Raw genomic sequence first — 20,655 nt, forward strand, 5'->3', positions numbered from 1 at the left:
ATGCACGTCGCCCGAATAGGCACAGTGGCGGTCGCTTTTGTCTACCTAGACCAAGTACTTTGGCGACGCTCCATCCTGCTTGACATCAGTCCCCAAGGTTCATTACACTTTAACCTCAGAGCTTATCTTGCTCGATAAAGTTTGATGTCTTGTCATGGGCACTTTTTCCATGTATATCTCTCTCGACCATTGACCCACAAGGATTTCGCAAGTCATCCGAGGTTGTAGCACGACAACGCCATAGATTTAGCCTCTGTCAAGTCCTGTGAAGCTCAAAGGTGTAAGTCGCTAGCAGAGGACCATCTTGCACCACGGCGAGCGATTCGATCCGGGAGAGGCTACGTTGTTCTGCCAGATTTCATGCGGTTCGGATCGTTGCACTGGATGGAGGCTTCACAATCTGCGACTGTCCTTTGTACTTTTGATTAGCAGCCCTATGCGACCCGTAGTTTGCCTGTAAGTTGAACATGTTTCCTCTAGCCCATCTGTTATTTGTCCTCTTTCCGTGAGGTTCTGTGAACTCTTCCTTCCGGAGGTGAAGGCCAGCCATCGGCCGGGCGATCCAATGCCGTGCCCAATCATGGCATAATCGCCGCGACAACCAGCAGCTGATGTCGAGGAGAGGGCTGGATTAAAGAGCTTCCCATCCATCAGGGTATGCTTTGAAGCAATGGGAACTAAGCTCATACCTTCCCAATTTCCTTGATAAGCTTCTTCCTGCACATCCAGACCATCTACATTCCACCACCAATGCCTCCAAAGCAAAGCCGAGCTCATCGCTGACATGCTGCTGTGGTTAGTGTCCTCACTCGGCCTCCAGGCCGCTGAAGGCCAAGCCGAAGCCGACGACGACATGGCACCCTCGCCGGGAGACGACGGCCAATCGTCGCAAGACTCGAAGAATACTGGTGGACTTGCTGGTGTTTTCAAGAGCCTTACCGGCGGTGGTACGAAGCTGACGAAAACGACTTCGAATCCTGTGCCAACATCAGGTGCTTCCACAAGCATCAGTCTTGCCGCGCAGTTGAACGACTCGACGCCCCCACGAGGTCTGCCGCCGAACCACATGGAAGCTTTCGAGCAGCTCAGGACAGGCGCAGCCAGTGAGCGAGTGTCTGCTGCTCAGCAGCTTCGCCATGCTGTCGTTGAATATCCCTTGAACCCGGTTCTTGACATATGGTATGCAGCTAAGGACATGATCGACCCCAGCAATCCCAGCACTACTCGGTTTGCCGGTTGGGAGCTGCTCACAGCCTGTGTCAAGCATACATCATCCACAGATCTCGAGCGCAAGGAGTATTTTCAGACAGTGACTGCGCTGGCCAATCCGGAGGACTTCCATTTGCAGCTGACGGCGCTTGTTGAACTTACCAATCATGGTCGCAACCTCTCCGGGTTTGAGTACGATACGTTTCCGCTTGCGACCGTTTGGCTAGGCATGAAGTTTGAATCAACGCGACTGGCTCGGAAACAGGCGTCCCGCACGAAAGGCAAGGCTGTTTCGTCGGGTGAGGACCAGGATTTTGCGGATCTGTTTGCCTACATCATGGATCTCATCAAATTTAACTTCGGTGTTATGGGCGACGAAGCTGCGCAGGGCCTGATCGACGCTTTGGTCAAGATTTGCATGAACACCAGCAACACCGATGACCTCAAGGCTTGCATTGGTGTCATGGGCGCTGTTGTGACTTATGGCGCTATCCCTGACACTAAACTCAAGGATTGTGTCCAAGTGTTGAGCTCAATTCATTGCTTGGTGGACGAACTTCCAAAGGAATCGTGGCATGCACTAGGCATATTCTTCAAGTCTCACCATGGCCATGCTGTGGTCAGAATCCTGCTAGATATGCTAAGCTGCAGCAATGACGAAGTAGAAAAATCCAAGGAAGAGATTCGAAACGTTCGAGGTGCCTTGTCCGTGCTCCAGAAGCTCGTCTCTAAAACGACAGAGAAAGGATACCCTCCAGTTGCCTACGGCCTGCTCGTCGAAGGCATTTCCAACGTGACCAACTCCGCCAAAGCATGGAAGATACACAACGATGTTCTGCGTCTAATTAACGTTCTTTTTGAAGGGCCACATGGCCACATGAACCCAATGGTTATCGACGAGGATTGGAGCCCTCTGTTCGACGTCGCACATGTGTGCACACGTGCTTTCCTCAGTCTGCCGACAAGCGGTGGAAAAGACGAGAAGGAATCTCCACATCTTGTAATGGGGAGAGAGGTCATCAAGCTTATTTCCCACATCGAAACAGTGCTCAATTCTCAGCCAGATGAGCTATTGCAGCGCCAGAGCTGCATCCACTTTTTCAGCAAGATCAACAAGGTGCTACCCGACACTGCTGCAACATTGGTTCTCGACTACTTCAAGGAGTTCCGATGCTGTTACCCATCCGATCTTGACTGGGAAGAGAACTTGCGACTAGTTTTGGACGTCCTTTTCGCTAACCGCACAAGGTCGTCACAGCTTCGCGTGCAGGCTCTGCGGGTCGTCACAGAGGTATACTCCATGGTAGAACTACTCCATGATCAGCTCGAGCCCGACTTTGTACCCAACATGGTAAAAAGCATTCTCCGGGACGTGGCTGAAGAAAGCGACATCGATGTTCTTCGAGACATTGTCTCCTTCACTATTGGCATCGCGAGCAACGCAAAGCATCCGCTATTCCACTACATTGTGGACACACTTCACGGCATCCTCGCAGTCAATCAGTTGCGGCCCGCCATCTCGCCTGTTGCATCCAGATCTCCAGCTACGCCATCTTCGGATCATGCCAGCGAACCACAACAGAGTCCATCTGATGTTGTGGCCAAAGGCTACGTGCAGATATTCCTCCGAGTAATGCAAGCCGACGCGACCAAGGCCATCCGGGTCTTCGGCCTTCTGGTTACCTTGGCCAGGTTGAATACAACAGAGGTTGATGCAAGATTGACCGCGATGAAGTTGCTATTTCGACTCAGAGCCGACTGGGCCAACCGTGTGTACATTACCACGTTCTTCGAGACCGAGAACTTAGCTGCTACGCTTTACCGAACGGATGCATCTCTGGCAAAGAAATCAGGCGAAGAAGCAAGTCATCAAGGTCGATTGTCGCGAGGCGAAACTGGCTCTGGTCGTACGTCTCGCGGCGTTTCATACGGCACAGGTCAAAGCCAAGAGAGAAGCCTCTCTGACCGAAGTTTTGCTGTGAGAACAGGCGCTAGAGGTCTTGCTCCAGCGTATCATCAGCTTTGGTCTGACTCGGAGCCAAATCCCTTGCCTGAATTGGCCTCACGAGATGCCAGCCCGGTTCTGTCCTCGGTCTCCAAATCTAACAATTCTTCTGGAGACGACGAAGCTACTTTGCCAGAGTCCGTTCTTCCTATCTCCGACTGGCTAGCTGCAATCGTAAGCCTTCTCCAGCATGGGTGTGATTGGGAAGTTTACAGTTTTGTACTGGTCTATCTGCCATCCCAGCTCAGCAACCATGCCATGTTCAAGGAGGCAATCGATCAAGTTCGAGAACTGCGAAGAGTTGTCTGCGAACTCATCAAAACTCAAGGGTTTCGGGAGCCGCCTAGTTCGACGGGACTCAGGCGTGCTGATGTGGCTATATGCCTATTCCATGCTCTCACTATGATTATGAGTTATAATGAGCATTTCCAGAAGGCTGAGGAAGATGAAATCGTCAGTACCTTTGTACAAGGTATGGCCGCGATCGAGCGTACCGCGAAGCCTTGCATTCATGCTCTGTCCATATGCTGCTATGAGCTGCCAATGTCGACAAGCAAGGTTCTGTTGACCATCTTGCAGAAGATGTCACAGATCATCACCCAGCCCTCGATAGCTATTCACATCCTGGAGTTCCTTGCCTGTCTTGCTCGACGCCCGTCTCTCTTCAGCAATTTCCGCGAGGATGATTATCGCGTGGTTTTCGGCATATGCTTCCGGTATTTGCAGTATGTCAGAGAGAAGAAGCAGCCCCCCCGCACCAATACCGCCGGCGATGTGACCATGACAGGATCCGGAACATGCGGCCAGCCGGAAGGACAGGTACATCCAAATGCTTCCGACAACCTCCCACAATACGTCTATGCATTAGCTTATCACGTCATCACATTCTGGTTTTTGGCTCTGAAGCTACCAGATCGCGCAAGACATGTGGGCTGGATTGCGAAGAGTCTTTTCACTGATGTTGACGGATCCGAGATTGCTGAGGAACAAGCTCAAATCACGATTGATTTCATGCAAAGAGTGGCATATGCTGATGTTAGCGAATCAGCCGCTGACCCTCTCTTTACTGCCGATCGGTATGGCGAGATCAATAAGAAGCGATGGTTGATAGGCAATAGCATTGTGACTATTGAGCAAGCCCGAACTAGTGGTTGGGCACAAGTCACGAAACGTCAGCCGTCTGGTACATCTTCATACATGATCCATGAGACGTTCCATCCGCCCCCTGCACACCAAGAACACACGAGCAATGAGGTCATGGGCAGAGATGGCCGTTTAGAAGATGGAGACAATGTTCTTCCGAGTCATCTGCTCGTGCAACTACTTTCTTCCATGCCACAATGCACGGATCAAGCACGCCCAATACCCTTACCTAAAGAAGATTCAATCGACAGAGCACTCCGGGTGTTTGATCGGATCTCTACTGTTGACGGCCACAAAGCTGGCGTCATCTACATCGGCGAGGCCCAGACAAACGAAGTGGATATTTTGGCCAACGTCTCCGGAAGCAGGGAGTATGTTGAGTTTCTGAGAGGCCTCGGCACGCTGACAAAGCTCAAAGGCGCCATATTCAACACGCAAGGTCTTGACCGCGAGTATGATTCTGATGGCGAGTTTACTATTTGTTGGAGAGACCGAGTCACCGAGATTGTCTTCCATGTTATCACGCAGATGCCAACCAACCTGGAGCGAGATCCTCGATGCACCCTCAAGAAGCGCCACATCGGCAACGACTATGTCAATATCATATTCAATGATTCTGGCCTACCCTTCAAGTTCGATACTTTCCCATCCGACTTCAATTTTGTCAACATTGTCGTAACTCCTGAATCGCGAGCTTCGTTCGTCGCTACTAGGCAGAGGGCACCGATTGGCGTAAGAGAGTCATTTTACAATGTTCAAGTCATGAGTAAACCAGGCTTTCCTGAGGTCTCTCCCGCTTCAGACACGAAAATCATTAGCTTGAAGGCACTTCCCGACTTTGTGCGCTTGGTGGCACTCAATGCTTCAGTCTTCTCTCAAGTTTGGGCAAGCCGTGAAGGAGGCGAACACATCTCGTCCTGGCGTCAACGCCTCAGGGAGATCAATCGCTTGCGCGAGAGACATGCAAACAAGCCCACCACGCAGGCCCATGGTCCGTCTCCCTCGCCCCCAGGCACCGCTTTTAGTGGAAGGGCTCTTGCTAGTGCTCTGAATGCGCAAGGTGAAATGAACCGGCCAGGAAGCACTGTGCGAGATAGTTTTAGCAGCTTGCGACGATCCTCGGTTGCCACGTTCTTCTCAAACACGAGCGAGCCCAATACACACTCACACAGGTCATCAATCTTGTCCACTGCTCCAACAGAGAATACCGAAGTTATGCCCACGGGCAGCTGCGAAACCCTTGTCGACAAGCTCGACTTCTCAAAATGGGCCTGATCACATCACATTTTGAAACCACTTCAGTTGAAGTGTACGTAACGACTTGCACGTTTCACGCATGACCAGCTGGGAAATGAACGGGGATCTGCCACATTATTCGCATATGCGTCGGCGTCTGCAAAATTGAAGGATTACGGCGTTTGAATACGGAGGATACCAAAAAGTTCTTGTTTTTCCATTTCATTTCCACATTCCCCCCGCCTCGCAAGTCGGGCTCGGTTCGAGCTGGCGTTTCAGGTATTTGCATGGGGCGGTATGGACTACCATCTGCATTAGATGGCTTTTCATGTTGTCAATACCGCAGCTCATTTTGCTGCAGCACGAAGAGGTCCGAAATTCACGGCATGAGCCAAAACGCCAAGGACCAATCGACAGGCAGATGCCGTTCATTGCTTGACTTTTATGGCCCGCGCACTTTGTACTCAAACCATTGTGTTCAGTGTTGTATATGCGCAACAGAACAAGATTTTGTGGCTCGCTGCCAATATTGTCACAACGAAAGAAAGAAATAATAAAAATAAAAACGAGAGAACCTCTAGTCGACGCGCAATGTACATAAGGACCTAGGGCTAGCTAGCAATGGACCTGCGAGAGAACGTAAATCGGGATGAAAAATACAAAAAAATATGTACTATGGCCACAAAACGGCTGCATGATGTCTATGTTCCACGTTGACTTGATGACACTATGTGATGTTTTGGATAATATCTCGGCTTGAAGTATGTCAGTATTTGCGAATTATTAACAGTAACAACTCATCCACTGGGAAGACTGTTGACTCTAGTTCCCAGGAAGTCCCTGTCAACAGCGATGAACTCCCCCGAATATACTCATCACTCTCATTACCATCCTCCTTCATAAGGAGCCAGTCGAAATCTTCACTGACGATCTTCTCTTTGATGTCTTGCATGAGGGCATGTAGTCCTGTGACCACGCTATTATATCACGTCTCATTTACTGGGTAGCCTCATTTGCAGCCTCAAAAATTGATGTGCTACTATCGTTGCTGTTCTTTTCCTCAGTCCACGGAGGTCTTTTTCAAACCTGCCCCCTAAAGTCGTTGTCTACAGCTCTACCGTCGATTGTAAGAAGCCGCTCGGGAATAGACTCGTCCACTAGCTTATGGTTCTGACATTGTTTGTCGAGGGGATAAATGTTTCTGCGGTAAACTCTCCTGTCTCCACCTAGTTTGGTCGGTTTAAACTTCTCAATAATATCTTTATTTTCTGCCGGTTCTATGCAAATTATTTTCTCTGGACCTGATATTCTCGATCTCGACAGATGCAAGACCGGAGAAAAAGACTGAAACCTAAATTCATGAATCAAAACTCGGATAATCATCTATGTGGTAAGAACGGCAGGCCTTCACACATCGCCCGTTTGCAAATATTGTTGTCAGATTGGAAACAAGACAGAGTGAATGAAACGTCATCGTCATCCCCTACCTACAGCTTTATTCATCTAGATCGAGAAGCGGACGACAACTAGACAAGGACATTGTTCCCAGGATCTTCTGATAAAATTATGGCACAAGAGTTACATTCACCTTCGGCTTTACCGATTTTCGATTGGAAGAAGAATATTAGTTCGAACAAGGCATCGTTGACTGCCTTTCATCGCATTTGTATGTATTCCTTAGAGTGGCATTGGATCTCAAAGTCCTGGTGAAATTGTAAAAGTCAAAGCTTTCATATGATAGCTTATGCTGATGACATACACAGTTTACCCAACTCGCAGGGAACGGCGCGCGCAGGAGCAACTCTTTTTGCAAAGCTGCTGAGATTATGGACACCATCTTCAAGTAATTATGAAAAAGCGAGGTATGAAACCATCACCTCGTTTCGACTATATCGACCGCTCCATGGCCCACGATCAGCCTAAGCGGCGAAGTATTACAGCTGGTGGTTTGAATTGTTTTGCACGCTGATTAGATAGCCGCTCTGACCTTTGCGCTCCATAGACTTGCTCTATGGAACCAATCTATAACTCGTAGGAGTTGATCCTCTATCGTGCTGCCTGTGTCCTCCATCCTATGTTGAAAAGGTATCTTAAATGCATGTTAAGTGCACCAAAGATAGGCATGTTTTGTCCATATCCATTGGTGATGAGACCTGAACCTTCATTCTGCTACCGAAACTCCTTGAACTCCATGCAATGCGTTGAGTGTATGCTTCCTCTGGTGGTGCCCTGATCATCGTAGATGCTGGTTGAACGCATCTACTTTCGATACCTATACAGCTTCTCCCCTGCCAAGCTAAAGCCTATGCGTCCCGCAGTTACTTTGACTCGGTGCTTTCATCACCGTAGCCACCAAATCCATCAGGAATGTAAGCCCTGCCCGCATTTCCCAGCTTAGCATGATTTCTGGGGCCGCGATTCTTCAGGTCTGACTTGAGCCATCCCAATACCAACTCGCCCAGCTGACTGTTACCCGTGCTGGTACCATGTGTGTCCTCCAAGAACTTCTCTGTCGGACCCCACTCCTTGACGGTGCCCAGATGCATGTGTACCAGGTGTGTGGGCCAACCAGCAAGGTTATCCAGGATATGCGTGGCGTATACAATAGTACACTCCCTGATCTCGGTCTCATGTTTCAACCATTCCAGGAACTCCGATCGGCTCAGAACGTCCAGGTCTACCGTGATCTCATCCAGGAGCAATACCGTCCAGGGTCTGATGAGACCCATGGCAAGCTGGACGCGACGACGCTCACCGTCCGAGACAGCGTGCATGCGCCACTCGGTGTCGATGTCCAGCACGTGAACCAGCTCGTCCCGGCGATCAGGGTAGGCATCGCCACCGATGGACCGCAGAAGCTCGTTGACGCCGATGTCGGTCCGCACAATGGGGTTGAGCACCCACTCCAGGCCCAAGTAGGTCACACCTTCCACACTGTCCTTGAAAGGGTCTACGCCGGAAACATTGATGCTGCCACCGGGTGCGAGACGCTTGCCGGCTAGGAGACGGAGAAGAGTGGTCTTTCCTGCACCGTTGGCGCCGATGAGGAGGGTGCGCGACCCTGGTGGCACGGCCAGTGAGATGTCCTTCACTCCGGTGGAGTAGTCGGGGAAGGTGTATGTCAAGCTGTTGACGGTAATTTCGGGGGCTCCAGGCGCCATCTTTGAGAATGAGCTGGAGTATTCAGGAATTATGAATGGAATAAAATGCGAGTTAAAGGTATACCAAGTTGGAGGGAGTCGGGATCGCTTATTACTTAAATATCCTTCTAAAATTTTATGTTCTTCAGGGTCCAGTCTACCTGATTGCATGATGCCATTGACTCTTGCTGGCGCCCGCCCACTGGCGCTATCTCAAGTTAGTTCTTAGCCTTGGCCCCTGCAGACGCGGGTGTCGCCGAACCCTAGAAGAAAAATGGCCCAACCTTGGTGAGCCGAAAACCACGATCCTCTCATTATGCTGGTAGCTTCCGCATCGGCTCCGCTGGCAATGATTTGCCTAGAATACGGCACCACGATATTTCATAGTCATAGCCATGTCGTACATAGATGTGTTTATTTACCTCTGCGGTGTTCAGAGCGATGCAACCATTCTGTATGTGTGACTGGCTTCTGGGTTGCAAGTTGTCCTTTACCGAGCAACTGACAATCAGAAACAACGCAGGGTGCACTGTTTGTTTTAGAAAGTAACCTACGACCGATAATCATTGTCATATCTCTTGGCAGGCTTTGTTCTGCTCCTTCATATCGTGTCTACCCAAATAGAATACTCGGGGTCACTTTTTGGAAAAGAACTGCCCACGGCATCGCCAAACCAAAACCTTCGAGACTACGGTATTCATTGCTATGATCAAGTCCTCTTCATAAGCGTCGTCATAGTACCGTGCATCAATCGCCCAACACCCTCCATTCCGTTCTGCTCAAGATAGCTAAGAACTCCTAGGCGGTACTCATCCCATGTCAAACTAACTCCCCCGTTCTTGCTAAGCGTATTGAGACTGGCTTTTGTCACGGGCCCAGCGTGTCTTGTATCTAGACCTGAAGAACCCTGTTCCATCTCCACATCCTCGAGCTCACGTAAATAGGATGTTGCGAGTAACCCGAGCACTGGAGAGGCTGATATCGTGAACAAGGACGTCAGATTGCTTCCCTTTCGTAGGCCCGAAACATAGCTCGTGAGATCGTCGGTGATATCCTTGGTCATCAGACATGCGTGTGCGTTGGCGTCTTTAAAGTTAAAGGCACGAGAGCGCCACAAACAGTTGCAGACGTCCATCAGAAATCCGTTGAATTCATTGATATATGCTGTCGTGTAGTCGGAGCGTGAAGATGCCATAGCCGCCTGAAAACCTTGTTTGTAACGTGACAAAACCCCACATAAACGCGAGGTCGTTGTTGGTGACGAGCTGAAGTGCAGAATATACACGAGTGCAGACGGCGGGATGACAATTCGAACACTCTTCCTAAGTATCGTATGCGAGGCGATATATGCGACTGCCTCGTAGAAATCAAGCACTACAGAGTGCGTTGGAGTGCAAGAAGATGTCTGGGCCACTGTGAGGCAAAGCTTGTTCGCATGGCTGATAAGTTCTGAGATAGCTGCAGTACTTGATATCCGAAAACTGCGCTGTGATATCAAAGAAGTAGTCCAGTGCTGTAAAAGTGCAATATAGCACCCGAGTACATCCAACTGTGAATCTGCAGATCCGTCCAGCACCTTCCTCTCGAGAGTTGCGAAGATGGATTCGTACAGATCTAGAAAATTCAGCATGTCAGGCAGCAAACCTTAGAGAAGAGTCTTACCAGAAAAGCTGTGCTCGGGAAGAGTAGCATATGACAAGATGTGCAAGACGTACTGTCTGGCTTGCTTTCCGTCCCATACATTTAGATACGAGACGAAGAACGACAACACGGCTGATGGCAGATTCTGGTTATCTTGTTAGTATACTTGGAACTGCTGCAGTACAGGTGTATCTCACTTTTGTGGTAGAGGCATAATCCTGCAATGTCTCCAGGAATCCTGTCAGCTCTGCTAAGCTTGTCGCTTCATCACGAGATATTTCATCTGCGTAAGACATGAGCCAGTTACTGATGCGTTCTTCAGAAGCTGAATCTGGTTTCATAAGCATCAACTTCTGGAGTAAGGGATCTGCGAGCACTGATATCAACTGATTCGGCAACTCAATCTTTTCTAGATTGCTGACTAGTCCGTCAACAGTCTCAATCTCTTCGAGCGTAATTGAATCCTGACGAGTTAGCACTGGTAGACCTAGTGATCCTACGAGCACACATACCTCGTGAGCGTGGGAGGTGTGCACATCAGGTATGGCATTGACCTTCCCATGGCTATTACCAAGCCGACGCGTAACTCGAAATGCATCCCGAGGTTGGTTCCGCTCCTGCAGAGATTGGACATGCCTCTGTTGAATCTCGTCGAGTCGTTGGCGCCACTGGGGGTCAGGATGCTTAAAAAATAAGTGAAAGCATTGCTAAAGGCCATTCCACCAGCGTACCTTGAAAGCTGATGCCTTACCACGTGTTGCATCACCGACGATGATTTCTGGGTAATAATTCTTGAAGACGCGCAGGAGTCCTGTAAGCGCAGGGTCGTTTCCTGTTTGCCGGCTTAGAGCCAGCCTGAAGAATCATTAGATTCCTTGTACGTCAGTCAACTTGATGCGAACACTTACACGGCTTGGATGCGATATGGGCGGACGTGTCTACGTCGTGTAATCAGTGCCAAGATATGGCACAATTGTGGTCTGAAAGAATTAGCTGACGGAGTGGTGCTACGAGGCAACCGTAACTCTCATACCTGATGGCTGCAGTATCAAGTAGATTGAACAAAACGGCGTAAAGTTTCGGGAGCACACCCTGTTCTCCGACGATATGATGTACCATAATCAACCATTTCAAAAGTGCTCCTTGAATCGGCAGAGAAGGCTTGAGTGCGCCATGCCCCAAGCAGCCAATGACATTAATGACAATCTCGGGATCAATCTGTGTTGCAGGATATAAATTTCTGAGGATATTATTGAGACTTGCTTGGTCCAGATGACTCGGAGTGATAATAAGGTCAACCAGTTCCTTCAACGCATCTGGAAGTACACCCTTGTCATAGCACTCCGACGCGAGGGTCTCAACAGTGGCTTTAATGCTCGCCCCTCGACGTTTTGCCGGTATTTTTGCAGCTTTTTCGTGTGTCAGCAGAGCAGATGATGGACCGCTTCAACTCCATACCGATGCATGCTTGGAGCAAAAAGACATAGCGAAAATGCATACCGGGGTCACTTACCTTGTGTTACATCAGATATGCTGTCTTGCAATAAATCCTCGTTAGTTGCCGCATTATTGGGACTGGAAGACATGTTACAACGCTATGAAGAGAATACACAGAGCCTCCTTGCGTGTAAAATGTGCCGAACAATGAGTTTTACGACGATCTTCAAAAGATATACTGTACAAGTCTCGCGATGAGACGCGCTTAGCCTTGAAGCCGACGCGTGCTCACATGGTAGGTATGGCGCGGAATTTAGTGAAGCGGGGGGCAGATTAGGTACTTAGTGCCCCATGCGCAATCAGCCTTATACTGCGGGCCAGTCTGCTCTCAAATACGGGAGCTTCTACATCAACTCTTCCTACTCACTCAGACTCAACTGAATAGATTGGCTATCATAATACCTTGCCGTGCGCTCTTGAAATATGCGGATCGTTTACACATTGGTAGTCCTCCTCATGGAATGTTTCAACATTTTTCAAGGTTACCCCCATGTCCACAGAATAGGCCAGGTTGCGTCATCCCCCAATCTCATCACTACCGCTCAAAGCCCCTAGTCTAACAGAGCGAAACAGCCCCCAAGAGCACTCTGAGGTCCTTCTGTCCGGAAATCTATTGATGTGTTCCTACAGATGCTTTCGGATCTTCTGCCCGAGATCGGGCTTAATCAATGTTTCTGGAGAAGTTCATTGAGGTTCATCGCGCGCAAACATGACATGACATAAGCTCTGTGAGCTTCAACGGCTTTAAAATCGTGACGGTTGGGCTTGAAAAACGCCGCCAGGTCGCGCCCATCATGCCTCTCACCCCTTAGCATGTTTCGTGTGGGAAGAGCCGAAATTTACGCTCAGTTTTACCTACATAACGCCGCTGTGACTATGGTGGCTTATATTTGTGTAACATTTTATTAGTCGCATCTCGCATCCTACTGAAGAGGCAGACGCCGTGGTACTAAGCGAGAGCCGCCTCGAGGAGTTGTATCGCCTGCGGCAGGCAGTAATGACGAGATTACATTTCGGGCTCTCTTCCTGGCTGACTCTCACAGTCTTCGGCCTGCTTGTTTTGCAGCGGCGCACCACCATATCCATAACCATTGCAGAAGCCTCGTGCCATGTACTACCACGCATACGATCTGCACAGGTCTTACGCACAACTTTTGGGGGAATGTTTCTTGAGTCGGCCAATTGAGCCAGCTATAACCCCACCTAAGGATGCTGTGAATTACAGGAGAAAACTGGCGGCGTCTCCGCAGCTAACAACGTTATGAGTTGCAGATCCTAGTCACACCCACGTACTTTCCCGGGCACCTGTTCATTGGACCAGCATAGTCTCGTGCGACCCAAGCAAATTTGTCTTGTGCAGCCAGACACATACCTGAAGAAGGATTTGGTTGCGGGAGCCACCAGATCTTCCCTACAGGCATTATAAAGAGTCATCATTCTCCCCTGCTTCCGCTTATGTCGGAATTTGGTTATGGGATTTGGCTCATTGCAACGCCAACACGCTTGGAATTCAGCGTCGCCAACATCATCACGCTAATCGTGGACAGCAAAGTACTTGACTTCTTTTCAGAATCTTGCAGTAATACTGTTGTAAAATCAGTAATACTCGGCGAATATTGGCTTACACAAGCAACAAAAGGTCGAAAATTTCTGCAAAAGTTGGGTAACAATAAAGTGGTTATTTATCTATCACCTTTTGTTTTCACCTTCCCACCACTTGTATCTGCGCGCAAAATCTGGTCGCATCGACGGTGTCTGCCTGCTGGCCCGGAAAGACGCCACTATATGCTCGCACCACTGCGGCCCTCCTGCTTATTGCCTCACAAATGCTGACAGGACTCTGCATGTTTCCTATTTCTCTATAAGCAAACTCTCAGAATCATGATACTTATCTCAAATATCAGTATAAGATTTGCCGAGTAAGTGAATTTCCTTTATACTCGTAAGCTGATACCATATATGCGCAGCTCTCGTCTGTGTTTCAATGTTCCTGTATTCGGGGTCTACTAACGAATATGTACAGACGAGCGAATGTGTAACGCTCTGTATGATTGACCGAACGGGTACCGTACACAAGTATGGCCCCAGGCGAAATGGCATCGAACCTCGCGCACCGGACTGCCCTCCATTCCCATTCGCATCAAGCCATATCTTTATGGGATCGACAGTCCTGCGTTCCGCTTATTAATGTTCTGGGCAACGGAGATCTTCTAATACTTTTATCACCCGTCATTGCTCCGTCTCAAAGTGTGGATGTGCTTCGAGACCCCTTTGAACCATTTGGCCGGGCACTCGCCGCTAGGCATCCCTGGGTCCGGCATGTGCCCTATACCGCTGAGAATGGTATCACTAGTTTTCATGTGACATTTATCAAGAAAGCCAAAGTCTTGATTTTCGTTGTTGCTGGCGTTTCATTCCCGGGACAGAGACCGCAAGTCGATTTAGCAGATGTTGCACGATTAGTAGCTGAGCATCGGCCTCTGGTCATCGTGGCGTGCCAAAACAAGGAAGACCTCGGTATAGATGAAAAAGACTATCAAACAATACTTCAGATACCAGGGCATACACCAAGGAGCTTGGAACATGCAGCTGCTATATTATTTGGCGAAGCATCACCGACGATGACAGGCCTTCCTGTGGCATCCCAAATTTCAGACATACCTCCAAAACAATGGGAAGTTGAAACATTGCCCGACAGTTTGATAAGATACGACGTCTCGCCAGTTGTGGCCATCTGGAATGAGTGTCTACCTGAAAAGTTTTCTATGGATGGTTTTACATTGAAAAGCCTGCTGGATAGAGATGGTTTTGGGAAGCATTATGTTGTCAAACTGCCAGAGACAGGCGAAACTGTGGGCTTCTGCGCGACCTACACAACGTGGGCTTTTAGTGATCCAGATGATCTCGTTGGGTCACTTGCTGTCCTGTTGGTTAAGCCAGCGTACAGGAATCGCGGGATTGGTCTCAGCTTATACAATTATGCTAAAGACCTGCTTACGCGCACACGTGGTGTCAAACGACTGCAGCTAGGTAGCACATTTCCTCGTCTTCTCTCTGGTATTCCCCGAGAGCTTGCATCACAAGGCTGGTTCAGGAATCGTGGATGGAACCTGGACTCACAGACCCCGGGTTGTGGCAAGGAAATCAGTGACTGGCACTTGAAGGTACAGGACTGGCCGAGTGGAGGATTAGGCTCAGTTCCCCAGACCTACGTATTTCGACAATGCACTCCGAAGGATTTTGCGGAAGTCTTGGAGTTTCTACGAACCGAAGCATCTAGAAACGAGACCATGGGTTTATTTGAGGAGTACAAATGGAGTCGTGATTCCACGCATGATATTGTTTTATGCCTGGATGGAGATAATATAGTGGCGACCGCATTGACTTACATGGCTAATTCGGGCACAATCGCGGAGAATGATTTACCTTGGGCGCGGAGGATTGGATTCGCTGTCGGCGGCATCACCTGTATATGTATCGCCGGTAAGTGGTATCCATTACTTTCATGGTATTTACAAGCTAACGAACCCGAAGAGGGGCATACTACTCTGCAAAAACATAGGAACTCTGTTATGATCAGACTTCTGGGAACTTGTATTGAGTATCTTCAAAGCTGTGGAATGAATGAAGTGTTTATCGACGGTGTCCGAGGTGGCGATCAAGGCTTTCAAGATCTAGGTGATGTTGCATGTTTCCCCTTTCCCCTAAAGGAGTGACTGACATATCATCAGGATTTCGCAAGTGGGCTGTTTATCGCGATGTGTGGCAGACCATTTGAAAAACATAACCCCAGCATTTCCCACCTAAATAAGACCTCCAAAGCGAAGGTGTATTTTGGTTGGATATAACCAAAGCCGACTTACCACAGTCTTTGGTGCCCCACAGTACACGTGTAGTGACGAAACTGACCATCAACAGCCTGCACACACATCAACAACCCTGGACCTCAAGCAATAATGCTGTACCAAAGCAACACACGGACCGAGTTGAGATAGACTTGGAACAATGGTCCATATGCGCGCAAACAGAGATCGTCGTTAGACCGAGATGTTTCGTGGAAGGCATACTCCCAAGTCGATGGCCTCAACATGTAATCAAGCCATCAAGTCTAGTGAGACAAACTATTGGCCATATTTGAAAATACATTCCGCAAATTCAAAAACATATATCTTGCATTCAAGCTTTTCTAGCCAATCTGATGACACAAGTCTAAGTTACACGACATAAGCATTACCCGTATAACAAGATGGCAGATTTCTCACATGACTCAGAATGCAGTGACAAGTCTACCCTGGCTCGTCGTGCTGCAAGGCATAATACGGGGGGGAGGATGCAAGACCAGCAGACCATCACCGAAACGGCCTTAATTACACATTGGGCTAATATGAGCGATACCCAACAGCTGTACTGGAAGCGGCCGAATGCCGAGATATGCTAATATATTATTTGCAGATTAATTCGTTCCTCCAACCTCCTCATGTGCTGTGCGCCAATCTTGCAGGCTTGAGAGTCGAGGTTGCATAGCAGGGGACATGCGACACTTGCATCCCGGCGTGGACTGGCGGCACAGCAAGTTTTGTTGCCCAAATTCGCGACTTAGCTGGCTCGTTATTTTTCTTCGGAGCTTCAGCACCATACCATGCCGCGTGGAGTCTTCTCTGTGAAGGGATTTGCACTGTCATCATGTACGGGACTATTCTCTTAGCTCGAATCCTCCGAGAGTGGCAGCATTAAAATGGACCCGGGAGCATTTGAGCGGCGGCTAGCATGATTGACGCGGGCCGCAACCACAATGGTTATTATATGACATGACAGTTGCGGTCAGGTTTTTATCTTAGATATTATACATCTTCCTGAAAGAGAGATAACCCCGGGCTCTTACCGCTCAACTAGCGCAGTGACGAGACTTCACGAAGAAGTGACTTGGCAAGCGGGTTGCTCAGAGAACATTGATGCATTCGAATCAAGCATCGGTTACGCAAGGATATTTCTCACGTGGTACAAGCCGGGTACGTTATATGCTTGCGTCGTTTGCTAGCAAGTGTGGTTACTCAAGGGTACACGCCCAAGTAGGCAATATCTCTCCCTCTAGAATAGTTAACATGGGTTGTGTTACCTAGTCAAAATTCGCCGCAGAACCCCCAAGGGCTTTTGTTCCTATTGCCAGATCCGTCTGACCCGAGAGTATAGTCTGACGTGAGAGTTGCTACCAGAATGGTAACTCCGACAAAGGATGTAGCACAACTCTACTTGCATACTATACCCGCAGCTGTTGCACAAGCAGAGTTCTCGCTTCCAGTCATATTTGAACTCTCCACGCAGACAGAATTACTGAGCCTTCTTGGGTGTGTGTGTGGGGGGGGGGGACGGCGCGGATGCATATGACAAATTGCTAGGTGTTGTTCATTCGCTGTTAGACCCTCATCACTTCTTCATCACCTTCCTAGAATGTAACTTGTCGTATAAGCCTCATTGCTCCTTAAGATCGAAAAGACCATTAACGTTGAGCAATTGTCCACCTAAGAGGACAGGAAATCCCAGGTTCTGCACGAATCTATGTCGTATCGATGCTCTGGCCATGGAGTGGTAGTCAGTTCTGACACCATACGGTAGGTTGTCCATGACTGGGCGGCTATGGGCAAACATATCGATGGTTAACATTTCTTCCAGACACTCAGATACACGTCACTAGCCTCGCATTGGTCCACGGAGATACTTAATGATTGTACTTTCGATGATCGCGCAATCATTTCCGTTCGGCAATTGCCAAAATGTGGTCAATGGAATCTCTTTAGTGACTCTCGTAGCGGCTTGTAGTCGAAAATTTAGTCGTTCGGCCTATAGCTGCGGGCTTCGTCGAGGAGCGGCCTGTACTAAGGAGGCCTGCTTAGCTATCGTGAAAGTCCAACCTCGTTATGAGAAAGTATGAAATTCTGGGAATGACGCGATGCAACGTCAAGAACCATTTCTGAAGTTGGAAAACTTGCCAATGAAAGGAGAACGTTAGTTGCCGTGAATGCATCCGTCATTTCCTCAACAAAGAATTCAGGAGCTTGGGGATAAGAGCTTTTCGTACCTTTCAAAATTTCGCGAAATATAATACACTAATTTGTAGCTTCGATATAATAATAACAAATTGACAATCAACGGATGCGTAATTTATATTCAGTCATACGTTTTCGTGATGTTCGATAACGCAGCCAATACATTCGTAGTCTTGCGATATCAAATATTCTTCAGGATGAGGTGAATGTATCTTCTCGAATTTTCCCCGCCTGAAGCATTGAGAAGGCCGGTTGAGGCTTGCTATAATTCTGCGCTCTTCTTGGATCATATATGGTCAATTTGACAGGCCTCGACATTTGCCGTCAATACTTGGAGCTTCAACCGTTTCGTTGGCCTTGCTTAATCTTCTTTTCCATAGTCCTCAGTTGCGTTATTTGCCCATTGATCAAGGGACAACAAGGCAAAAGGCACTTAATGACGAGGAGCACTCAATGCATTTGCTGTACCATCTTAGTCCATGATGAGAGAACAACAACCATTGAAGAATACATGGTCGTGTGAACGTGGGTCCATACGCGTGTTATTCACTGAAAACACTGTCATGTTCATTCCATAGAGCTACTATAATTCAAGCTTGCTCACTCCTCGTTGACAAAGAAATCGTTTATATTCAGTAATCATCCACCCTCTAAAGCCAAAAGAAAGAAAAAGAAAAAAAAGGGGGGGATCTAAATCTGCTTGAATGCAAAACAGATGGATGTGCGCACCATGGTACCATAGTCTGGTTGCACGGCCATAGGGGAAAGTAACCTATAACAGCTGGACTGTTTCGGAGAATATAGCCAGTATAGCTCGATAGTAAGAAATCAGAAACTCATCTGGATTCACGCAGGTGGTTTCTGATATCGTCTTCCATAATTGAACGATCGTTGTCGTTCAAATACGGCGAAGCTGTCATCAAGTAGAATGCGTTTGCGGCTAGCATAGCTGCTCGCAGGCGGGCGAACGATTGGTGAAGGGCAAGCGCTGGTTCACTCTGGCAAGAGGCAGCAGCCCTCTGTAAACCTTCTGTAAGCCTCTATCCTTGAGCATTTTTGGCTATAGCTGGTGATGCAGACGGACTGGGACTTATCTGAAACCAAAGCAATTGCCTAGAAAGAGTCGAGACAACCAAAACCTAGCAGATTGAATGGGGTTCCATATGGATTGAATGCAGACAAGAATGGTTGTTATTCTCACCAAGGGACACGATCGCCCTTGTGCAGATATAGTAGTTTTTTGTTTGACAAAAACCGCAAAGAACGATTCATAGCCATAACATAATTGAAACATAATAGTGTATCGACGCTCGTTGCATCGTCAAGATCCAGACCAGTAACCTCTTGGAATTGGCAAACGAAGCTGGTTGACAATAAAGTCTTCTCGGTATTGTGGTCGAACAACTGAATGAAATATGCGTTTTGCCATGTCGAGTATGGAAAAAGCACTCTTCTCTACCAGTGGTTAATAATAATTGTCATGCAAGTTTTTATAATTACGTAAGAACAGCCATTGAGATCGACATTTAGAAGCTTCTCTAGGTTAGTATAACTCTCCAATTTAGTGCCAAGGGAAGAATTCTAAGTCTCTTACGCTTTTCCAAAATGATCAACGTGGTTGGTTTTGAGGTGAAATCTCATGTGCGGGATAAATAGGATAGTCTTCATGAAAAGAAAAATGTGGCGCTGCAGGGTGTAGAGCACGATGAGGCCTTGCAAAGAAAGCTTTGGGTTAAATAGCAAGTAATTAAAGTCAAAAAGGACAGATCTCCCAATCAAATTAGATATAAATGACTAATTTAAGTTATGTTATGTACTACAGTTGAATTGGTAGTTATGGGCATTTTCCGTGTTGAGAGGCAGTGAAAACCTAGTCATAATTTCATTGCATCACACACCGTGACGAACAAACAGACAGACATATTGTCATCATTATATATACGTGCGAGTCACGTTTTCTTCTTCTTAGGTTCTAGAGGAGGTACGGTTGACAGTCCGTGGAACAGAAAGACAAGTGTCTAGAGTTACCCATGTAGTTCGTCATTCTATATCGAGGTCTCAGAACTCAACAGAACAACATCCATAAAACCAAGTCACGAACTCTCAGATCGCGCGACAGGTCTCAGGAACACATATTGATCTTAAATGCTAATCATTAGCCTTCCTCTACCAGTTCCTTAGCGATGCTTTTGTTAAATGCTCATATTTAAAGAGCTTCCAAATATTCTAGAAAACGGCACGAACAGCCTACTAAGCCGTTGTGTTATAGCCCAAGTGCTCATCCCTTGAAAGTTCACCGACAACGGAATTCGCTATTCTGGAATTATTGGTAAAGACCAACCACATATGGGAGCTAGCTATTAACAACTTACGTAAGATCCATAACAGATGAACGCAAATCATGATCCAGCCTGACCAAATCTTCAATTAAAGGCAGCTTCCAACTACAAGACTATTGCATCATGTCCTTAACCTCTCTTCATGAAACGACTGACTCGCTACCGGTAGTTTCCTCTATATGCTCGTAATGAAAGCTCGGCCATTGTATGGGATGTTCTCCATTACAGTCTCGGTTGGTGGGCTGAGTGGCGTATGATGAAGCTGTGGAACGATGTGAAAATTCTCGGTCGTGGTGGAGCGTAATCATACAAACCTGGAATAAGCTTCAGTGAGCGTTTACTCTCCTCGGAAGTGATCGGGCGGTACCTGATTCAAAGGCTGATGACTCAACCAATTGTTG

General features: G+C 48.0%; 4 protein-coding genes across 4 annotated transcripts; 2 read left to right on the plus strand and 2 right to left on the minus strand.

Moving 5' to 3' along the window:
- Window positions 1–853: 853 nt before the first annotated feature.
- On the plus strand, window positions 854–5,632 carry BKA67DRAFT_515548 (uncharacterized protein; the record flags this gene model as incomplete). The annotated part of the gene is made up of 1 exon (XM_046097736.1): window positions 854–5,632. One exon carries the CDS (start codon window positions 854–856, stop codon window positions 5,630–5,632), a length of 4,779 nt encoding a protein of 1,592 aa, XP_045959532.1.
- Window positions 5,633–7,911: 2,279 nt separating this feature from the next.
- On the minus strand, window positions 7,912–8,754 carry BKA67DRAFT_515267 (ABC transporter; the record flags this gene model as incomplete). Its single annotated transcript, XM_046097713.1, has 1 exon — window positions 7,912–8,754. The coding sequence occupies one exon, from the start codon at window positions 8,752–8,754 to the stop codon at window positions 7,912–7,914; it is 843 nt and encodes a 280-aa protein (XP_045959533.1).
- A 213-nt stretch (window positions 8,755–8,967) lies between these two features.
- On the minus strand, window positions 8,968–12,107 carry BKA67DRAFT_560108 (Mis6-domain-containing protein). The gene is made up of 8 exons (XM_046102435.1): window positions 11,888–12,107; window positions 11,408–11,783; window positions 11,283–11,354; window positions 11,106–11,229; window positions 10,887–11,057; window positions 10,572–10,838; window positions 10,396–10,519; window positions 8,968–10,347 (listed from the first exon to the last, which is right to left on the minus strand). Exons 1-8 carry the CDS (start codon window positions 11,958–11,960, stop codon window positions 9,443–9,445), a joined length of 2,112 nt encoding a protein of 703 aa, XP_045959534.1. The 5' UTR covers window positions 11,961–12,107; the 3' UTR covers window positions 8,968–9,442.
- A 1,842-nt stretch (window positions 12,108–13,949) lies between these two features.
- On the plus strand, window positions 13,950–15,649 carry BKA67DRAFT_657221 (uncharacterized protein; the record flags this gene model as incomplete). Its single annotated transcript, XM_046107077.1, has 3 exons — window positions 13,950–15,354; window positions 15,406–15,549; window positions 15,603–15,649. The coding sequence occupies 3 exons, from the start codon at window positions 13,950–13,952 to the stop codon at window positions 15,647–15,649; spliced, it is 1,596 nt and encodes a 531-aa protein (XP_045959535.1).
- Window positions 15,650–20,655: the final 5,006 nt, after the last annotated feature.

This window comes from Truncatella angustata (assembly GCF_020726525.1).
Source record: "Truncatella angustata strain MPI-SDFR-AT-0073 chromosome Unknown BKA67scaffold_3, whole genome shotgun sequence".
Classification (NCBI taxonomy): Eukaryota; Fungi; Ascomycota; class Sordariomycetes; order Amphisphaeriales; family Sporocadaceae; genus Truncatella; species Truncatella angustata.

Bases quoted from the DNA above. Each gene is read 5' to 3' on its own strand.
- BKA67DRAFT_560108 (XM_046102435.1), bottom strand. From the start codon at position 11,960: ATGTCTTCCAGTCCCAATAATGCGGCAACTAACGAGGATTTATTGCAA. The intron at 11,355-11,407 runs GTATGAGAGTTA...TAATTCTTTCAG, and splicing joins CTTGATACTGCAGCCATCAG to ACCACAATTGTGCCATATCT. The intron at 10,520-10,571 runs GTGAGATACACC...CAAGATAACCAG, and splicing joins ATTATGCCTCTACCACAAAA to AATCTGCCATCAGCCGTGTT.